The sequence below is a fragment of the Hoplias malabaricus genome, chromosome 17, assembly GCF_029633855.1.
Source record: "Hoplias malabaricus isolate fHopMal1 chromosome 17, fHopMal1.hap1, whole genome shotgun sequence".
Classification (NCBI taxonomy): Eukaryota; Metazoa; Chordata; class Actinopteri; order Characiformes; family Erythrinidae; genus Hoplias; species Hoplias malabaricus.
In genome coordinates this window covers 24,819,428-24,832,783 of record NC_089816.1, presented here as the reverse complement: position 1 = coordinate 24,832,783, position 13,356 = coordinate 24,819,428, and the positions used below count along the sequence as shown (strand labels likewise).

The 13,356-nt window shown below is 39.3% G+C and overlaps 1 protein-coding gene across 2 annotated transcripts in view; it reads left to right on the top strand.

Moving 5' to 3' along the window:
- Positions 1 to 13,356, top strand: part of rnf130 (ring finger protein 130) — a 51,248-nt gene that overhangs the window by 35,092 nt on the left and 2,800 nt on the right. The window contains exons 6-10 of one of the 2 annotated variants that reach the window (XM_066649187.1): positions 3,990 to 4,072; positions 9,022 to 9,118; positions 9,847 to 10,042; positions 10,973 to 11,069; positions 11,467 to 13,101. In XM_066649187.1, coding sequence (XP_066505284.1) covers positions 3,990 to 4,072; positions 9,022 to 9,118; positions 9,847 to 10,042; positions 10,973 to 11,069; positions 11,467 to 11,482 — 489 coding nt within the window. In that variant the 3' untranslated portion in view covers positions 11,483 to 13,101. Of the gene's footprint in view, positions 1 to 3,989; positions 4,073 to 9,021; positions 9,119 to 9,846; positions 10,043 to 10,972; positions 11,070 to 11,466; positions 13,102 to 13,356 lie in introns of those variants that run through there. The other variant, XM_066649188.1, reaches the window with a different exon arrangement.

Genomic DNA, 13,356 nt, shown 5'->3' with positions numbered 1-13,356 from the left:
GCAGTAGCGGTTGATTGAACACATGCTGTCCTAAGCTGTAGAGATGATGGTTGTGATGGAGTCATGGTTCCACTCAGACACTCTACATCACTCTCAAGCATCTGTTTGATGGCACCATTTAAACGTGGCTGGAGCTTTATCATCTGCAGCAGTGTTTCTCAATCACTGGGCCGTAGACCACAAGTGGGCCTTGTAGCCTTCAGGGGAGTGGATATAAGTGGTCCATAGTGGGCCATCAATAGCAATTAGTAATTAAAATCAATGAAAATATAATTGATATAATAATGCTTTAACTGAACTTTACATTCCAGTTTTGAAGGTGCAGCAGTTGCATTGTGTCCCCCAAGCTCATACAAATGTTCCATTCCAAGAGGATTTTCAAGTTCCACATGAAATTAACAGCATTTATAACTACTATTAAAACCTATTTAATATTTGTCTATATTTTGGGGGCTAAGGTGGGTTGTTTTTTCTTTGATTAAAATTGAAAGAATACATTCAAAACGTATATTATGTTATAAAACATATACATAATCATTTTCTGGTAAGATACCTACGTCTCTAAGTCACTTTTCTGCAGACAACAGATTAGGGCCACTGTTAGTATTTGTGGATGTGAAAGGTGTGTTTGATGGTTTCATAAGCTACAATGTCTATATCTGATCCCTTCTGTGGTCTACTGCAGGAGTAATAATAATAATACTGTGGACAGGACTCCATGAAGCATTGATGATCATTCAAACAGAGGCTGTATATTGCTTCTTTAATTTTTCAATTATTTTCACAAATCACAAGCAGTTTTGACTAAAAAATTATATATGATATATGTTGTCTCTGTAATTTGACAGTACTCTATGCCGATGTTTCATATGAAACTGACCAGCTTCCTTCCTCATTCATGGCTTGGATTGTGTTATTTTTGGCCAAACAGCATCACGTGCTTGTTCTGCTACTTTGCTGCTGTTTGTTGGCTGTCTATGGGATGCTAGCTGCCCTACTGGGAGCTGCAGGCGTGTGCACAGGCAGACTAACACACTAACACGCCCATGCACGATCCCAGTCGATGGTGCTGTGCTGAGAAGGGGCCATTAGAAACTCAACACCGCTCACCACAGGACGACCTTGACCAGGACAGGAGCAGGTGACAGAAATAGCTTCGAGAGGAAAAGATGCTTCCTGGAAGAACATGCGCAAATGTGACATAAAGATGGGTGGAGTCTTAGATTCAGTAACCGAAGCAGCTGATGGTTTGGTATAGTTCATTTCAAGCACGGTGGCTTTTAGTCTGAGATAAGCTGATATCATATGGTAAATTAACTCTTTCTTGACAATGTTTTAGTGACATGTTAAAACAGTTACAATAGTCCACAAATTTTTACTGTTCTTTGATTTTGTGTGAAGCATTCCTCAAAAAAACTGGCCAATAGATATGCCCCCCCCCCCACCTCCACAACACACACAAACACACACACAGAAACACAGAAACACAAAATGTCCTCTGTTCTGAGCCGCTATTGCAGAAAACAAGGTGAATATTTTGCTTAGGCCTGTTTCCTGGCATGAAATCTGCCCAGCACTCAGCTTTTCAGATGGAATTATGTCTGTACAGTTGGAAAGCTGACTAGCCTCCAGAGCTGCTAAATAAACTGTGCTCTGCACTACTTTATTTATTTATTTTTTCAATTATTCTCTGCTTTCAGTACTTCTCTGCTGTGTAGGCTGGTAATATTTTGGTAACACTGATTTTAATTTTCTTGGCTGTTCACAAATAATAACATCTATTTCTGTAACACCTCTGATTTGAATAACCACAGTAAATATCCAGGTTTGGGATGAAGGGTCATATATACTGTATGTGACCACAAAACCCTTACTAATCATGTGAAAGCTGCATGAAATGTTCTACAAAATGGTGTCAGTATCTAGCTGAGACCCCAATGATGCTCTTAAAGTGTCCTAAAATGTGTGCTGCTCCATAGGTGTGTTCAACCAGCTAGGCTCAACTGCCATATTTACGTACAATATACAGGGGGTCCTCGACTGTTGAACCGATTTTCGGTGTAATTCGGAACATACGTACATACTGTACATAAATAACATACTGTAAGCACTTATCCTATCCTAACACCTGTCCTCCTCAGTCCCGAGCCGCGTAACCGTGTATTCTTCCGCCGCGCACACCAAACACGAAGTTCACGTTACGATGTTTACGACGCAAAACCACTTAAGTTGAAACAAGGTTTATACAGTAAATGGGAGATGTGTCCTAACAGCGAAACATCGTAACTCGGGACTGACGTAACCCGAGGACCTCCTGTATGTGATATTATTAGGAATTAGGTACATTTTTACGAGTTCAGTGACGCTCGTGACTGAGAATACTGTCTTGTTATGGTTTGCAACAGGAACATCAGTAAATGAACAGAGCTTTTTAAAAACTGGTCAGAAAAAAGCATTTACTGTCATTGGGGACTTCATAGAAACATGGTAACTGTGACTGACAACAGGCCTAATATTACTATCACTACTACTCAAACAAAGCAATCTACATTTTTTATGGTGTGTAATATATTTATTGAGAATCATATCCTAAATCTTTAAATCTAAAATAACAGATGCTGGCTATTCTAAGGCATTTCTATTTTAGTACCTCAGTGCATATGAGACAATTTGAGCTGCTACATTAATAATTTTACACCAGCTGTTTTTGAGAGGGTGCTTTTACCTGTTCTTGCGTCATTTTTGGGCTGAAATAAGGTCTACAGTATGTCTAAGCTGTCATATATTGGACAGAATGTAGAGAGTCTATGTTGGGAAACTGAAATTGTGTCACAGAGAATATAGCCTCCACTTTAGAGTTTTGGAGCTTCAGTCACTGGAATTTTAGGGCTCTAATTAGCTTTAAAATCCTTCACCACTCTGAAACTTTTGGCAGATTTTGACTTCTACTGGCAGGTTTTATCTGCTGACTCTGGGAGGTAATGTGTAAAAGAGGGCTTTGGCTTTTAACCCTTCGAATTCTGGAGTTATAACACTTATATATGCACAATTTAAGTTTATTGCACAGTTAATTGCATAGTGTAATCATAAGGTATATTTACACTCAATTTATTATCTGTATTTTACATGTTATGAAAATCAAAAAATAACCGTAGCTTATAACTACATTACATGAACATGCATCATTTCTATCTATCTGTCTGTCTGTCTGTCTATGCCCTATGTATTGTGACCTAGAATGTAAGAGGATTTTAGCAATTATTTATTTTATATGTTTGTATTTTTACTATTTTCTTCTCCTTATTTGGTAAACTCTATATCAGTATGTTTGCTGTATTATTGTGAGTTTTGCGTCTCCTTATGTCATTATCCTCATTTCACACTGCAGTAATGGCACATACCCAGCAAGTCCCTGTCGTATGGCGTCACCTGGCTGTTGCCAAGCAACCTGTGCTATGGCAGATTACATCATACCCTGGGCCTGCTGCTCCTTTTTTTCCGACCTGTGACCATCTCTTCTGTCTCTGTCTCTGCCTCGCTCTGGCTCTTGCTCTTGCTCCTGCTGTGTCGCTTCCTCTGGCTCTTGCTCTTGTGCTCGCTCTTCTCTGTCTCTTGCTCTGGCTTTTTGCTTTTGCTTTTGCTCTTTCTCTTTCTCTGTCTGACCCTCTCATTGGCTCTTGCACTTGCTCTTTCTCTGGCTCTCTCTCTTACTCTTGTTCTCACTCTTACACTTGCTTTAGCTCTTGTTCTTGCGCTTGCTCTTCCTCTGGCCTTTTATTTTGCTCTCGCACTTGCTCTGCCTCCCACTCTCACTCTTTCTCTTGAGTTTGCTATCGTGCTTGCTCTCGCTCATTCTCTTTCAGAAGCTGTACAGACTGTTGTCAGTGTTTACTCTGGAGCTGAGTTGATGTTTGCAATGAGTTCAGCTTGACTGTTCATGCTTTACTCAGCTGGGTCATGATGTTTTTATTTTTTGTTTTGTCTTTCAGGAAACTGACCCTGATTTCAATCACTGTGCTGTGTGTATAGAAGGCTACCAGCTAAACGATGTTGTCCGCATCCTACCGTGCAAGTAAGTGCCTGCATTTCTCAATTTTACCCCTAAAAGCCATATTAAGACAAGTTGCCTAAAATTAGCATCTTGTATTAAAGAAAATGATGATAACATTTACATTTCACCATCCCAAGGCTTCACACAGTCCCTAAACCTAGTGATGCTCCACAGAACAGGCCCCCTATGTTTAAAAGTGGGTTAGTACCAAATATCTAATACACCCAGACCACTAGGTGTCATTAGAAAAGCAGATTCATTGCTGGTTTTGGTATTGGATTTCAAACAGTAATATTGTGGGTGGAATTGACTGCAATTACTGGATTAGATTTATGATTAATAATAAATTAATACTGAATAAGTCTAAAATAAGATCTGTATTAATGTCTGAATAAATAATTAATTGCATTATGCAGGTAACAGTCTCTGACTCTGTAAGTGTATGTGTGTGTGTGTGTGTGCGTGTGTGTGTGTGCGTGTAAGGTGAGAAAAAGTATTGTTTGGTAAATTCTGTTTGTGTGGGACTGTGACTCACTGTCCCTGCTGGACCTTCTTCGGTTATTTTTAGCTCTGCTTTCACTGACCTCCGGGCAGATTTAAAACCATCAGACACACACACACACACACACACACACACACACACACACACAAACATATGACAAAAAAAGACACTTTCATTTCTCCTCGTATTGCTCCTAGAGCTTTCCAGCACCATCTGCTGGGTCTGACCTGGTCACACAGCTGGACGCCAGGACAGAAACTCTGTAGGTCACTTTAACCAAATCACTAAGAACATGGCATTCAAAAACGCCCTTCCAAAATCACTCTGACCGGCTCCAGTGTTATTCATCTGAAATAGCAGCGTCTGTCTCTAAGTCACCAGTCTGTCACCAGTCTGTTTTTGAATGATGGAAAAAATGTTTATGCATTTGTCAGTGATCTTCTAAATTTCCCTTTCTCAGTAAACCTTTATATTTACCCTTAAATGTGGGAAACATTAAAAGTAAATACACTCTGTGAATGTCCAAACGTTTTATAATGAGCCTGTTTAAGATCGTTGCTATAGCTGGCCTGATTAAGATTTTAAACGCTGCTCTGTAAGTGCACCATAAAACTTTCATCTCTGCAAATTCTCTTCCATCTCACACTTAGGAAAATATTACCACATCAGCTGGCCACCTCAGTCTGCTCCATCAGCCTTATAGCCTTTATTATCTCCTTCACAGTGGTGCCAGATCCTTCAAAACAACCCCAGTCCAGAGGGATTAAAACAGGCTAAACATAATCTCCCCTAGGCCTGTGCTACTGTTAGGGTTATGATTATGAATGCATCTCAAGTAAACCATTATTACATGGCTTTGTAGATTACGTAAACATTATTTACAAAGTGCACAGTGAAATGCAGCTGATCTGTGAAGAGACTGGTTGTGAATTGGTTATAGCTGGACTTCTACACTTAAGATTAACATCACAACCTCCACCCTCCACCCTACTGGCCAGAGATAATCTTGCTTGGCCCTTAAAATGAAACAACCAAAAATATTAAGTGCATAAATAAGTTTTAAGGCTTTTTTGTGTAACCTATTATTTGTTTGTTTGTGTATTTATTTACAAAATGGCAATTATCATTTGTCATACTATGCAACAGTTACCATAAAATGACCAAAAAAAAGCAGGAGAATGTTTTACAGAAATCCCTCGTTTTTCACGGGGGATGCGTTCCAAGACCTCACGCGAATTAAAGGAAAGATATTTTTTATGTATTTAACGAGTGTTTGGACTTTTAAAACCCTCCCTGTTACTGTTAACAACCCACCCTTTGCGTTCTATAAGGTTTTTCAGCTGGAACTACATGTGATATCCTACCAGTTTCTTTAATAGAGTCATTCCTAAGCTGTGATTTAGCGTCAGTAAATTTCACAATTTCGGATGTGGATGTGAACAATACATGTACTGTACGTAAGAAATACTTGTAAGTGATATATTTTGTCACCTACAGGCTACAGTCTAATACATGTAAATAATAAAAAAGCCCCCTTGAGAAAAAAAGTGAAGTAGCGTATCCACGAAAGATGAACCGCGAAGTAGCGAGGGATTACTGTTATTTTGATTAATGTAAAATTTTAAATGATATTACACAAAAATGCACACCTTAAAAAAAAGTACACCTTGCAAATAAGAAACTTTTCTAAATCATAACGCTACTGCAGTTAAAGCTTGAATTTAAATTTGAGCTGAAGCCAATTCCACTGGATTCTGAAGAATGACAACAGAGTGGCAGCAAATCTACATCCAGTCTCAAACCTGTCGTCAAGGATGCTTTTAGCTCTGCAGCTGTTATGGCAGAACAACTATAACTGGCAGGTCACATTCTGGTGCCTCCAGTCTGCCTTAAAATGTGCAGCAGTTACATTCTGGTGACAAGTAAAGAGCCAGCTTTGTCTAAGCCAGTGAAGTTATTAGTATATAGACACTTCGCTGCTCCATGAGTGTGTTGTTTGATTGGAACGGACTGAAGTTAAACCGGAGAAGGTGTTTAACTTGTATAAAACAATGAAACACTCAAGGTGGTGCATTATAATAAATACCAACACAGCTGTGATGTTCTTCAGAATGATCCCCGCAGTGTTATTCATTACAGCGCACTCTGTCTTCAATAAACAACTTTCTAATGGCAGTGTTTTCAGACTGAAACTGAAAAGGAGAACAGAATGCAGGCTTGTAAGTTTCAGGATTTAACAAGTCTGGGTTCAGAGCGGCAGGCAACAAACAATAAAGACTCTGGGCACAAAGCCAGCCATTCTGAGACTGATACTGGGGATAAACCAGAGAGAAGAAAAGGATGCTGAGTAAAATGAAATGACTGGCTTTTGGTAGAGTGTGAAAGTGTAGCAAAGCAGACCCAGTATATATTTCCAGCTACCACCCCACCCACACCTACACTAAAGGGCACAGGTTTTTCCATATGACTCCGCTCTTGTAACTATTCGCACTTCTATTTTAGTTGAAAAATCTGACCAATTCAGCAATGAAAAAATGTATGAACTACAAAATAATAACAAATATCTACATATCATTATGGGGTGGCACGGTGGCGCAGCAGGTAGTGTTGCAGTCACACAGCTCCAGGAACCTGGAGGTTGTAGGTTCGATTCCCGCTCCGGGTGACTGTCTGTGAGGAGTGTGGTGTGTTCTCCCCGTGTCCGTGTGGGTTTCCTCCCACAGTCCAAAAAACACACGTTGGTAGGTGGATTGGCGACTCAAAAAGTGTCCGTGTGTGTGAGTGAAAGTGTGAGTGTCTGTGTTTCCCTGTGAAGGACTGGCGCCCCCTCCAGGGTGTATTCCCGCCTTGCGCCCAATGATTCCAGGTAGGCTCTGGACCCACCGCGACCCTGAATTGGATAAGCGCTTACAGATAATGAATGAATGAATGAACATAACATTATAATGACTTTCGTGTTTTTACTCATTCTCCACATCATCAGCTTCATCTAGGAGCTTTATACTTCTGCAATCACAGATTCAAGTTGTCTGTTGCTCTGCATACTTTGTGAGCCACCTTTCACATAGTTTTTCAGTGGCCAAGACCTCCACACGACCACTGCAGGGCATATGTTATACTCAGTACTGCTGTGACACTGATGTGATGGTGGTGTGTTCATATTTTGTTGTATCAACAAATGGACTATGTACAAAGTGCATCTGTATGGTCAGTGGAGCTGATCTCATGGACAGTGAATGTAGAAACAAGATATTTTTTAATGTTATGGCTGATAGATGTGTTCATATACGTGTGTGTGGGTGTGGTGGGGGGGGGCAGGCCCTCTGTTCTGGATCAATAGGCCAGAGCTCAGCTAATGGCACATCACTTGACCCTGTCAGAGCCATTCAATTTACGTTCTACTGCGCTACCCCTTTGTGTCTCATGTATCCACTTTAAAGAAGGTGTATATGTTGGGGTGTGGACTTCTTTACAACAGCTACAATTTGTCTTCACTATCTCCTTCAGCCCTAAAATAAAGCTGTTCTCTTTTTTGTAATGCTTGGGATTTACTTTTGCAAGACTAACCTTAAGTGTTATAGCTCAGTCTTACGTAATGAGATATAGCAATTGAATATCAGTTCTATACATGAATAATAGATATTACACCATATACTGCTTCGATGCATGCTATTATATACTATTATTTGAGACATTACTCCATAAACCAATCAATATATACCAAAGATACTGACGAATAGCACATATTACTCTGTAAACAACCTCAACACTTACTATTGATGACTGCATTTTCATATATTCATTCGTTCATTCATTCATTCATTCATTTACTTATCCACCTACTGAAACTTACTACGTAGACCATTATGGTATATTACAGAACGCGCACCTCTCCAGTATCTAATACACACATATAATTTGACACGTGGCTTTGACTTATAACACTTACCTCTAGTAGCTTCTACCTCTGTGTGTGTTGTGTATGTGTGTGTGTGTGTGTGTGTGTGTGTGGTAAACACCCTCATCATTAATTCATGCCACTATGCCTTATGTCCTCTCTCTCCATCAAAGCAAATAAAGTGGTGGTGGAGTTGGTCAGACTGATTGTCCTCAGTGCATGCACACACACACACGCGCACACACACATGCACGGACAGTCTAATAAGACATTAAAGGCTCTTACAGAGTATTGGCACTCAGAGCTGCTTCACCAGCTTCACTAATGCTTTACTGTGGCCACTTACATGACTAATACTGGAGTTGTATTACAGGTGCACACACACACACACACACACACACACACATACCCATAGAAGTCTTTTTTTTTACACAGAATAAAATTACATTTAGCAATAGTCTAAATAAGTCATATTTGACTCCAAAAAAAAGCACTGCATCCAAGAGCCTAACTGTAGTAATTTCACTTTTTAATTTTCACCTTTTTTCACGTTTTAATTACCTTTTTTAGGCATGTCTTCCATAAGATGTGTGTGGACCCCTGGCTCAATGAACACTGCACCTGTCCCATGTGTAAGCTCAACATCCTCAAAGCCCTGGGCATCATGGTGAGCATGCGCGCACAGACACACACACACACACACACTGCTTTCTACTTGATAGTACCTTAAGCCATTTGTGTCCATAATTTAACAGTGCCTAAGTCGATAATTATAATTATTAATCATGTATTATTATTAATCACATATTATTATTCATGGCTACTACTGGAAGGTGAAACTGATATTTGTATAGTTTGTAAGACTCTGCATTCACAATAATATTGGCTGAAGGAAGCAGCTTCAACAGTAGCTTACTTTGGCTGCATTACGTGGTGTAGCATTTACAAACTTTTACTACACTGCCCTCTAGTGGTCAAAGGAGAGTCCCAATTCGAATCAAGTCATGAGCGTGATTTTCTTTGGTCAAAATGGTGCTTATTTAAAGAATATAAGACAGAAACCAGCTTCCATTTGGAGACACAGTCAGTGTGGATATTCCTTTTCTGTGAACCGACAAAGTCCGATCTTAAAACCCAGTTCCTTTTCATGACCTGAGCAATTCATATTTAGACTCGTCAGTAAGTTGGAGTTGAGGATTTATGAACACTGAAACATGAATGACCCTAATGTAAAGTTTGAATTGACTGAAATTTATATGAACAGAAGAGTGGTCTTGTAAATAAAATGTACTGTGGCTGTCGTTTTATTACATAGATATAGCCTTACAGGTCTATAAGGACACTGTTTTAATACAATTTTGACATAGTTAACCGTGTGTGTGTGTGTGTTCACAGCCCAACCTGCCGTGTGTGGATAATGTGGCATTTGATATGGAGCGTGTGTCCCGCAGTCAGAGCTCCAGTCAGCGAGGGGCACTAGTAGACTTGTCTGAAAGCGTTAGTCTGGAGCCACTGCGGCTGTCTGGCTCCACACAACTGCCTTCAGACTCGGAAATGACCACACGCACCGACATCAACATCGCAGTGACCAGTAAGAGGCCTCAGCATTCACTTTCTTTCTCCCTCCCTCTCTTTCGCTGCCTCTCTATCTTATTCCATGTAGTCTTATAGCCTTATTTCTATCTTATAACATTATACTTTGCAGTAGAGCTTGGCTTGCTTGGCTATCTTGAGGCTACTTTGGTTTTGGCTAGAGTGATATTGTATATTGGATGTTTGTGCACTTTAATCCAGAAACTCCAGTCCTGGTTTTACTACATTTATTTATGCATAACCTTCAAACTAAGTCGGATGCACGTTTGCTAAACAATGATAAAAAAGTGAGGTGGGTTCTACAACAAAGTTAGTTATCATTGTTTTTGAGAGTAACAACCCAAGGACATGGACACAATGAATAAGTTCCTTGCTGTGAACATGTTAAATGGTAAATGTGAGTGAGTGGACTGAATCAGTGAATGAAATTGAATGTATGAGTGACAAAGTAAATGGCTAAGTGGGTGAATGCTTGGCTGAGAAAGCGCTTATGTGGATAATTAAGTGGTTAAGGGAGTAAACAAATATGTGTGAGAATCTGTGTTTTTTTTTAAAAAGTATACAATAAAAATGTATGATCCATATATTTAATTTTGACTAGTTTTTTTTTTGTAGCTTTTAATTGACATTAAATTCACATACAAAATGGCCCAAAACTAACTTGCCTAACATTGTCTGTGATGCTGTGCGTGTGAAGTGAAGCTGATCGTCTGCCTCGATCTCTCTTCTCCGCGTCGTCTGCTAAAGCGTTCTCCTTTTGCCTCAGTAGGGGGCAATGTATCTCCTCTCTGCCGGTTGTTTTTCTCTCTCTCTCTCTCTCTCTCTCTCTCTCTCTCTCTCTGTTTCCACCTCTTTCCTTGTTGATTCCGCTGACCCTGGCCTCGTCCACTGCAGACAGTGACTCCTCCTCCTTTTACTCTGTTAACAGAAGAGTGGTTTATTGTGGCCAGTTTTGGCGTCCTCAGTGCTTTGACGCTGTGCTACATGATCATCAGAGCCACCAGCAACTCCAATACCAGCTCTGAGTGAGTTCAGTGTTCAGATATTGCTGTTTAGTATTTAAAAGTGCAATTAGCCATTTTCTCGCCAAAAAGGTAGCATTATTTTTACATATTGTCTTTAAAATAATTATGTAAATGTAAAAATGAAGCAGTTCATGATCCATAGAGGGGGTACCCCACATGGGGTGGCCATGTTTAAAATAGGTTTAGAATAAAATCTCAGAAGCATCCAGGCCTCTGGGTGTCAGTGTAATGAGTTTTTCACATCCTGAAGAAGAATCATTGGAGAGAATGACTGATTGCTCTTTTAACACAATAAGCAACATTTTGGAGAAAAGTCCTCACTAATAATCATTTACATTATATTATGTTTTAAAGTGTTTTGGCCAATGATAAATGTTTACTTTGCTTTTTTTTTCAGATGGGAGATGGAGTGAGGATACTATGGGCATCCAATACAAACATGACTTCTGATACAATAATATGTTTGTGGTTTTAAATTTGCACTTAAAATGAACCAAAAACATAAATATTTTGCTTTATAATTAAGGTCTGTTACAATACCTTTAAGATCTTCATATTTCTTTATATTTTTAAGAAATCAGGGCTTAAAAGAAGTATATTTATCAGTACTGATAGTTTTGATAGTGTCGACTGTGATGTTAGTCATACAATATGAAGACCTTGGAATCTTTTATGTTGAAGTTTTTAAATTAATTTCTCCTCTGTGCCATAATATACCTTACTGTACACCCTTTCATTTAAATTACAAAACTTATTAGATGTGTGTTATTCATTTTTCAGTGGTCAGAAAAAGCAGGAAACACACTGCTTAGCAAATTCCACAGTGCATATAAGTGTAGCATTACTAATTTTGTTTTAATACCAAATCTATCAAGAAAAAAACAACAGTGAATCAAGTTTTTTGCCTTTGGTAAGCAGTAGAAGATCAAGCTCCATTTGTGCTTCAGACCTGAAAAGAATTTCTGTCCTTCACACCACTATGAGAAGACCATTCAACAGCTTGTTTCTGAGAGGATGCAGAGGTGTCAAGAAGCTGCTACTAAGGAAAGGAAATACAGGGGTTGGACAATGAAACTGAAACTGACTGATGTTAGACCACAATCATTTATTAGTATGGTGTAGGGCCTCCTTTTGCGGCCAATACAGCGTCAATTCGTCTTGGGAATGACATATACAAGTCCTTCACAGTGGTCAGAGGGATTTGAAGCCATTCTTCTTGCAGGATAGTGGCCAGGTCTCTACCTGATGCTGGTGGAGGAAAACGTTTCCTGACTCGCTCCTCCAAAACACCCCAAAGTGGCTCAATAATATTTAGATCTGGTGACTGTGCAGGCCATGGGAGATGTTCAACTTCACTTTCATGTTCATCAAACCACTCTTTCACCAGTCCTGCTGTGTGTATTGGTGCATTGTCGTCCTGATACACAGCACCGCCTTCAGGATACAATGTTTGAATCATTGGATGCACATGGTCTTACTGGTGCAATGTGCAATTAATGAAGATCGGCCACCAGGCTGCTCCAATTTAGCCATGAAACCTCCCACACTAAAATGACAGGTGTTTCAGTTTCATTGTCTAACCCCTGTAGATACAAAACAAAAACAAATGTGCAAATTAGATCACTTGGAAAATACTGCAAATAAACTTCTGAAACAGAAGAATTTTCCAAAGAGAACAGAAGCTGTAGTGAAGGCAGAGTGTAGACAAAGTCAGTCATTGTCAAACCTACATGTGGATTTAAAACCTGTGGATTTCAGTGTAATTTTACCATTTCCTGCTTTTTCTGTAACATAAAAGTGAGTAACAGATTAATAGCCACTTTATTTAAAGGAAAGGGTGGTCTCTGAATTTGATGCAGTTTTGTATCACTCTATGATGGAGATTTGTTATATGTCTTTAAAAAAACTATTTTGACATAACTGTAGTAGAGATTTGATTCCGTAATTATTTTAGTACAGTTTCTTGATTTATTTGATACTTTGTGCCTTCTGTAAAAATGAATAGTTGCAGTTATGAAATAAAAGTTTTACTATGTCTAACTCTGGAGGCCTGTCTCGTTCTGTGTGCCTTTGAAAGGTGTCTTAATACTTGCTTTAGTCTATAAAATATTTCCAGGTTCATCTAGGTGTGAGCTAAAGCCTATCATGGGCAGTGTATTGACCTATAGATGGTCTCTTTTTAACCCACCTCTTTTGAAAGTGTACTGCCATTGTGTGTGTGTGTGTGTGTGTGTGTGTGTGTGTGTGTAAAAAGCTTTGGTGTAACTTAGAAGGGATTGAGCAGAAC